The sequence below is a fragment of the Vespula pensylvanica genome, chromosome 15 (genome assembly GCF_014466175.1).
Source record: "Vespula pensylvanica isolate Volc-1 chromosome 15, ASM1446617v1, whole genome shotgun sequence".
Taxonomy (NCBI): domain Eukaryota; kingdom Metazoa; phylum Arthropoda; class Insecta; order Hymenoptera; family Vespidae; genus Vespula; species Vespula pensylvanica.
Window position 1 is genome coordinate 3277260 of NC_057699.1, and position 7785 is coordinate 3285044.

Below are 7785 nucleotides of genomic sequence, written 5' to 3' on the forward strand. Positions count from 1 at the left end.
TACACACATTATAAGATCGTTTAAAATTATTTAAATTAGAATTCAGAATAAATGTGTTAAGCTTTATTTTAGTTAATAATAATATTTTAGGTAAAGCTCTTTAAATTAATAGAATAAATATGAACACTATTGGCGGAATGTTTGCCATAAGGAAGAAAATTGTTGTAAAAATGTTGCAGCTACGTTTTGATTTCTGTTTCAACAAGAAACATAATAAGATTATTTGCACTATAATCACAGTATATCACTTTAAAATATAACGCTTTATTATATATAGCTGGCATAAACCATCTTTACTCGTTCAGTTAAGAGAATATTAATAATAACTAATGAGAAACACACAATATATGAGATAAGTGGTTTCTTCAGTTAAAATACATATATAATAGTTTAATATAAATGCAATATATAAGAATCCTAAAATATTCAGAAAATGTAAGGTAGTAAAGAGATCAAAGTGATAACTATATATTCTCTATATTGTGCATTTCCTTAAATTCTCTTTGGAAATAGATAGAACTATATTTTATATTATAACAATACGTAGGATTCATTTATAAAAAGCTTAAATTAGCACTTAATGTAAAGCAGGCCATGATAAAATTTGTCCTTTATAACATCATCATTTAAAAATAGTAGCCAACAAGGCGCAATGCGGAGTGTAAAACTTCAGTAGTTACATCATAAACTTTTGTCCTCTCAAAAACGTACACATGATTTGCACTTTGCAAGTGTGTACCTAACAGACTATACTATATAGTTCTACTCTTATCTATGCAAAGATCTACATCAATACTACGAGATATTAATCATTGTCCATTATTGTAGATTGTTTATGAGGTATCTCTTTCAATTCAGACTCATCAACATAATTAGCTTTGGAATTTTTTTCTTCTGTAGATTTAACGCACTATAATGATAAATCGAATATTAGCTAGATTCTAATTTTAATCGAATATATCCATCTATTAATAAAAACAGATATATCCTATTTCACAAACATGTTATAATTTATAAACTTACATCCTCTATTCGTATTCGTGGTGCTGTTATCTGTTCTGGAAAGTGCCATGGTTTATAATTTGGGTTATTTTGGACCTTCCAATCTAGATATCCCAAAGCAGCCTTATGTAACTTTTTCACCATCTGTTTCAATTTGAATAAATTATTTATAATTGAATGATTTATTATGATAAAAAATATTTTACCTTTGGTGCAAATATTTGAGTAACTTTATTCATTAACCATACAGGTATTTTTCCATGTGGATCTGTATGAGATACGTAACCCAATTCTGAACCATCTCCATTTCGGGAAGGTCTTACAATATAACCTTGAATATTTTATTTAATTATACATATGACAAGTGATAAATTTTATCATAAAAATTGATAAAACTGTACCTGTCAAATAAGATGTTGCTCTAATAAAATGTTTTCTAGGTGGGTAGTCTTTATGATAAACGGAATGATTTATGATGAGTTGCTCTCCTCCAGTATCAAGCCACGAACGTTGTAATATAAAATCTCTGTTTTTCAATGGAGATGCACAAGACACTAAAGATTCAAATCATTTATATCTAATATAATTGCTAATACAAACCATAGATTATAATCATAAAACAAATAATACTAACTAGAATAATATCCTATGTCATTATTTGGATTAAAAAATCCTATATCTTTTGATTCAATCATATGAGTATCCCAAACTTTCCTATAGTCAGGATCATGTAAAACATCATATAAGGTTTCTGGCATAATATCAGAAAATCTTGTTCTAATCTACAACATAATAATCCGTAATATAATATTAGATATAATTTTAATTTTTATAAAATAACTTGATTAGATCTTAAAACTTACCTTTACCATTTTAAAACTAATACCAGGAACAGTCTTTGTCCAAACGGACAAATCTGGCTTATTATAATCTAATTTCCAATCATTATTATTATCATAGAGCTGTTTCAACTTCTCAAAATCTTTATCCTCTGCGATCTTAACAACACCAATCTCCATTTTTAATAAAATTTTTAGTTTCTAAAAAAATAATTGGAATAGTAATTGAATGAATTGATATATTTATTTTATTGATGTGTATATATGTATTTGTGTACACATCACTGTGTATGTTCATACATACACAAATTTCATCAAGAATTCAATAATTTGATTGAAACGAGAAAAATTTAGAAAAATGGTAATTTTTATAAATTATAAAATGTTATATTTATTATTATTATTATTTTTATCATTAAACATCATTTATTTGATTCAATTCTGTTTATAATCGGAAAATCATCGAAATATGTCTCCATTTAATGAGATAGGTAAAGATATAAATATATGACACACTAACCTTTTCATCGACTGGTGGAAATTATTATGTTAAAATAATGACAGTGAAATCACATCATTTTCGATTTTATCTTAAAACGTTCGTTATTAATTATAATGATTAGGCCAATTCTATAAAATTCATCGACAATTCTCATCACAAAAGCTGACAAACTATACCTGTCGCACCGGTACGGCGCAGAATTGACAGGTTAGTTGATAAATACCTATAATGTTCACATCCTGCAAATAACGTCCAGGACGTATGAGAAAAAAAAATAATCTTTGATAAATTATTATTTTATATTATTATAATTACCTTCTTTTTATGTTAAGAAACATTAATTCGTGACACGTAAGATCATTTCTCCAAAGATAATGCTAACATACGCCATCGTAGTACCAATTACAATTCCGCCATATTGCTTTCTCCATTGCGAAGGAAATTTAAAATGATTAAAATTGTTCGAATTTTATTTTACTTTCATTAATCAGAATATAAATTTGTAATGATATTTATAATAATTGCTCTCTAGACGAGTTATTTCTAATCAAATTTGATATTTCGCGCATTTACTCGAAAATTACCAATCAGCAAGCATTCTTTACTTATCAACGTTCTTGATTGGTACATTTGAACTTTTTTCTATGCTACTTACTTATATGTTATACTACTTGGTTATCAATTATTTTCTTGGAGAAACAAAGTTTTAAACTTTACAAATATTAATTTACCATATAATTGTGTAATAGGTTATGTGATCAAATTACAATGGATAACGATATGTTTATTAAAGAAAATTATTCCTTCTTATCTTTATTTGTTCTGCTAATGGAAAGTTAGAAGATGAACAAAATAAATTTTAATATTTTATCAAAGAACGTATAATATATTTGTCGATACTTACATCAGACATCATTTTCTAATTATATTTATTTGCGTATCTCTTTGTAAGTAAAATCATAGAAATAGTAAGAAATAATAAATAATTTTGCATATTTCTGTATATGCATACATAATGATGATTCGTAGAAAAATAAAATAAATGGTAATTATGAAAAAAGAGATCCATTCATAAAACAAACAAATTACACGTTTTATTAAACAAGTGTTAATATTTTGATACAAATAAAGACGAGTTGATACTGTACATATATATGTATATACATTATTAATGGGGGATTTAAATAATACCAAAGTGAAGTTAGCTACGTGTTGACAATATTGTTTACACGTATGATTGGGCAAGATTCAATGTGCCGATTCGCTTATCCCTTCTAGCATTTCTTTATTGATTATTTTTTTAATCCTAGCGGTAGGGAAGTTACGTAAAGTATAGGCAGAAAACCTGCGTCAGTAATCAAAGCATTGATGTCATAATCCAAGATAATTAAGTCTTTTTAAACGTTATCTTTGTGATAATTTGTTTATTTATAAAAAAGATAATGTAACAAGTATGCACAAGAATTCATAGTCGATGTACATCGAATTAATATTCAATGGACACTGTTATTATTGTAAGTTTATTTGATACTCTTCGTAATTGGTATGGTCAGCCATTGTACAATTTAACATTTATAAAATTAATTTTATTATATACATATACGAATTGAAATTGGGCCATTATTATATACATATATATTATTATTTCAAAAATATGTTATTTTTAAATTAAAAAATCAATATCCAGAAACAAGAGTTAACTAATATATTATAATTTATATTATAAAAAGTAATAGAAATAGATTATAAAAAATATAGAATTAAATCGAAATAAATGTTCATAGTTTTGATATTTTTAATTTCAGGAATAATATTACTTAACACACTACATTCTATGTTCTATATCAACAAGTGTGCATCATGTGTATTATATACATCGCATGGTTATAAAGAATCGATTTAAAGGATGCCAACAAAAGTGAAACGTACAACAAATGTTATAGAGGCTAAGCTAAGAGTAGACGAGGCTGCAGTTCATGTAAAAAGTGAAAATTACAATGAAGCTATGCTTTTATATAATCAGGTAAATAAATACAATCGTAAAAATAATAAAAATAATATCGTAAACGTTTTAATTTCGGAGCAAGGAAAGATTTTAAAAATAGAACGACAATAAGAAAAAAAAGAAATCGCGCGCGCGTGTATGTGTGTGTGTATATATATATATATATATATATATATATATATATATATGATTATTAAAAAGAAACAAATAGAAATGTACAAAGAAGGAAGGAAGAAAAAACTAAACAAAAAAAAAATAATAAAATGTAGGATTTATATTACTAATACGAAATATGTTATAAACGATTAATCGCCGGTAAATTAACTACAATGAAATAATAAGAAATAAATAAATTAAAAATGATGTAGTAAATTGTACGTATTAATATGAGAAAGAAAACACGATAAGATAAATAAATATATTTAAAGGTTTAATAAAATCAAAGTACAAAAATGTATAAAAAATTATTAAAAAGATTTAAAATATATATGTACGCAATTTTCTCAATCAATGAATGATTATTAACATCAATTATACAGAATATATATTTACCCTTTTGTGAGCAACAATATCACTTAATCGTAACGCAGAAGGGTGTCTAACAGCTACTGATTTTGGAATAGGTGGTGCAAGTTACTTAAGGAAAATTTATATATGTATCTACCTAGTTACACGTCCACATATGGGGACGTGTGGAATGTGACGCGTTGTTGACTGTTTCTAAGGCAACGAGCCACCTGTAAAGGTGTCGATAATCACACGTACCAGTAGTTTCAACCCACAGGTGCATTATGGAGTTCTTGTTACTTGTACAAGATGGTTTCTAATAAACTCGTTTGCTGTATTTTAGTGACTAATTTATGATATGTATATATATATATTTGTTTAATAGAAAATTAAATATCGCATATTTATATACATATCTACATGTATGTATTTAACGTTAAGAAAAAAACATTGTGTAAAAAAATATTATTACTAAAATACAAGTAAAGAAAGTGTGATAAGAAGAAAAAAAAAAAAAAGAAAATGAGTGAGACAGACAACGAGTATAATACATCGGTATTTAATTCTGTGGAGTTACAAGTAAACGATATATTAAATCCTACGTTACACGAACACAGTCTTTTGCAAAGTTACGTAAGTATTGGTATCGATGATACAGACACGAAACAATCCAATGAAGAATCTAAGAATGTAAATAAGAAAACACATACGAGGCACTGCCTTGGAAAAAATGAAGGAAATGATGATTTTGATAATGAAGATGCAGCTAATGGCGATTCTAATAAAATAAAAAAAACTAATAAACGAGTTAAAAGAAAAACCGATACGTCATTCATAGAAGTTCAAGTGCAGATGCAAAAATCTCGAATAAAGCAAAGAAATAATGTTGCTCAACGTCAGGAAGAGATTTATACGGATAAAGATCGTGCCGCTGCCGTTAATATGGGCAGCAAGGATATTAAACAATCCTTAAAGCAAAAAAAGCGGTTAGACCGCATTAAGAGTCCATTACTTTCAGATATGGCTGAGCCCGGCTCTATTCTAGAATTAGGAAAACGAGAAATGCGACTTGGCAATGTCAATGTAGCATTTAATTTTATAAATAAGGTTCAGAGAAAAATCTCAAATATGCATATAATATTCACAAATAATTTCATTTTTAATCGTTTAACATCTTATAAATTAAATACTTTTTACTTTTCCTTGCTCTCTAATAAGAGTTATTATTTCTTTATTTCTTAATAAGTAAAGCGTAAAGAATTTATTTATTAAAAAATACTACCGTTGTTTTTTTTGTATGAGATATTTTTTATTTAAGATATATTGTGGTTGATTCAAAAAAAGAACATAATGTACACACACACACACGCATGTATATTATATATATTATATTTTATATATTTTCTTTTTCAAGGCATTGGAATTGAGTCCTAATGATACTAATGCATTGATAGCACGAAGCAGATGTTATCTTCTATTGGGCAATCCACAAAACGCATTGCAGGATGCTGAAACTGCGTTGCAATGTAAATTAAAAGATTCGGTAAACGCTCGTGCAGTTTATTATAAAGCGGAAGCTTTATATTATCTCGGTGATTTTGAGATGAGTCTGGTATATTATTACCGCGGAATGAGAATGCGACCAGAGTTTGGACAATTTCGCTTAGGAGTACAGAAAGCGAAAGATGCGATACGAAATATATTAAATAATGGTTAACAGAAATCATTGTAATATTTCATTTTAATATATCTAAGTTATTACATCTATATCTTATAGAATTTAGCATTTAATTACATCTTATTCGAAATATTTTTCATAGTACTATACGTTCGACGATTCATTTGATTAAACTATTTTAATAACAGAATACCTATGTAAAAATAGTCTCTGATAAATAACATTTGTATGCGCATGAGAGAAGAACCCCTATACATAGATAACCATATGTACATAAATGTACATCCTATCGATGATTGAAATTCAAAGCACTATCTATAATATTAAAATTAACTTTAAATGTATGCCCCTGGTAGTATGCTATGTTCTTTTTTAGACGTAAGACATGCAACCCAATTTAAATAATTGTATACATATCAGTAAGAATAAAACTAAGAATTTAAAATTTTAAAATTTTAAATAAACGTAAAGTAATAATAAAACATTTCTCTAAATGTTAAGAATATTCTGTGCTTGCATTAATATATTTATATTGAATAATTAAAATGTATATTCATGAATTAGAATGTAATTTAAAAAGTATAAAATGTGCAATGAAAAACATACATTGTTTGAAAAATTAATGTTCGCTTATTTCCTACAAAGACAATAATACATATGCAATAATATAATTCTTAAATTTCGTGCAAATGAAATAAATCTACCTAGAATGTGGCCGAAATGATTTTCTTCAGTAGTCCAAAATCGATGTGCAAAACGACATTTATATCAAATATATAACAACCAAATAGAACAGACAGCCGATTCTACCAATGGATACAAAAAAGTAATTGATATTGAATTTAAAAAACTTAATTGCCGGACAATTATATTTGAGTTTTAAAAGATCATAATTCAAACTTTCGAATGTATATGAGTATATCTACATACATTAAATTACTGGCGCTGAAAAATAGTGCAAGAATTCCCATCGATTATAGAAGATATCTACATTCAGCTTATTACTATTTTTCATTAGAGTAGAGTAAAGAACTTCAGATATAGGTTTTGAGGAAATAAAAATTACAGCTAAAATTAGACAAAAAAGAGACTTTGGAAAAACATTGAAATATGCAGCCATCCGCCCGGTAGTACTTGCATAATATGATTATATAAACAATTCAGTTATAGAATTTAGATAACACATATAATTTAGTTACAGATTTTAGATATAATTGAGACATAGACTTCAATATTACGCAAGTACTACCGA

The 7785-nt window shown here is 26.7% G+C and overlaps 2 protein-coding genes across 2 annotated transcripts; one reads left to right on the forward strand and one right to left on the reverse strand.

The window, feature by feature from the left end:
- Nucleotides 1-461: 461 nt before the first annotated feature.
- On the reverse strand, nucleotides 462-3019 carry LOC122634610 (START domain-containing protein 10-like). The gene is made up of 8 exons (XM_043823710.1): nucleotides 2659-3019; nucleotides 2362-2582; nucleotides 1866-2042; nucleotides 1637-1784; nucleotides 1404-1556; nucleotides 1209-1333; nucleotides 1024-1146; nucleotides 462-910 (listed from the first exon to the last, which is right to left on the reverse strand). The coding sequence occupies exons 3-8, from the start codon at nucleotides 2019-2021 to the stop codon at nucleotides 806-808; spliced, it is 810 nt and encodes a 269-aa protein (XP_043679645.1). The 5' UTR covers nucleotides 2022-2042; nucleotides 2362-2582; nucleotides 2659-3019; the 3' UTR covers nucleotides 462-805.
- A 2325-nt stretch (nucleotides 3020-5344) lies between these two features.
- Nucleotides 5345-7033, forward strand: LOC122634618 (dnaJ protein P58IPK homolog B). The gene is made up of 2 exons (XM_043823725.1): nucleotides 5345-5962; nucleotides 6270-7033. The coding sequence occupies exons 1-2, from the start codon at nucleotides 5378-5380 to the stop codon at nucleotides 6570-6572; spliced, it is 888 nt and encodes a 295-aa protein (XP_043679660.1). The 5' UTR covers nucleotides 5345-5377; the 3' UTR covers nucleotides 6573-7033.
- The last annotated feature ends 752 nt before the right edge of the window (nucleotides 7034-7785 follow it).

Coding starts and splice junctions, on each gene's coding strand:
- LOC122634618 (XM_043823725.1), top strand. CDS start 5,378: ATGAGTGAGACAGACAACGAGTATAATACATCGGTATTTAATTCTGTG. Junction 5,963..6,269: donor CATTTAATTTTATAAATAAG/GTTCAGAGAAAA, acceptor TTCTTTTTCAAG/GCATTGGAATTGAGTCCTAA.
- LOC122634610 (XM_043823710.1), bottom strand. CDS start 2,021: ATGGAGATTGGTGTTGTTAAGATCGCAGAGGATAAAGATTTTGAGAAG. Junction 1,334..1,403: donor AGCAACATCTTATTTGACAG/GTACAGTTTTAT, acceptor AAAATATTCAAG/GTTATATTGTAAGACCTTCC. Junction 911..1,023: donor CACGAATACGAATAGAGGAT/GTAAGTTTATAA, acceptor TTATCATTATAG/TGCGTTAAATCTACAGAAGA.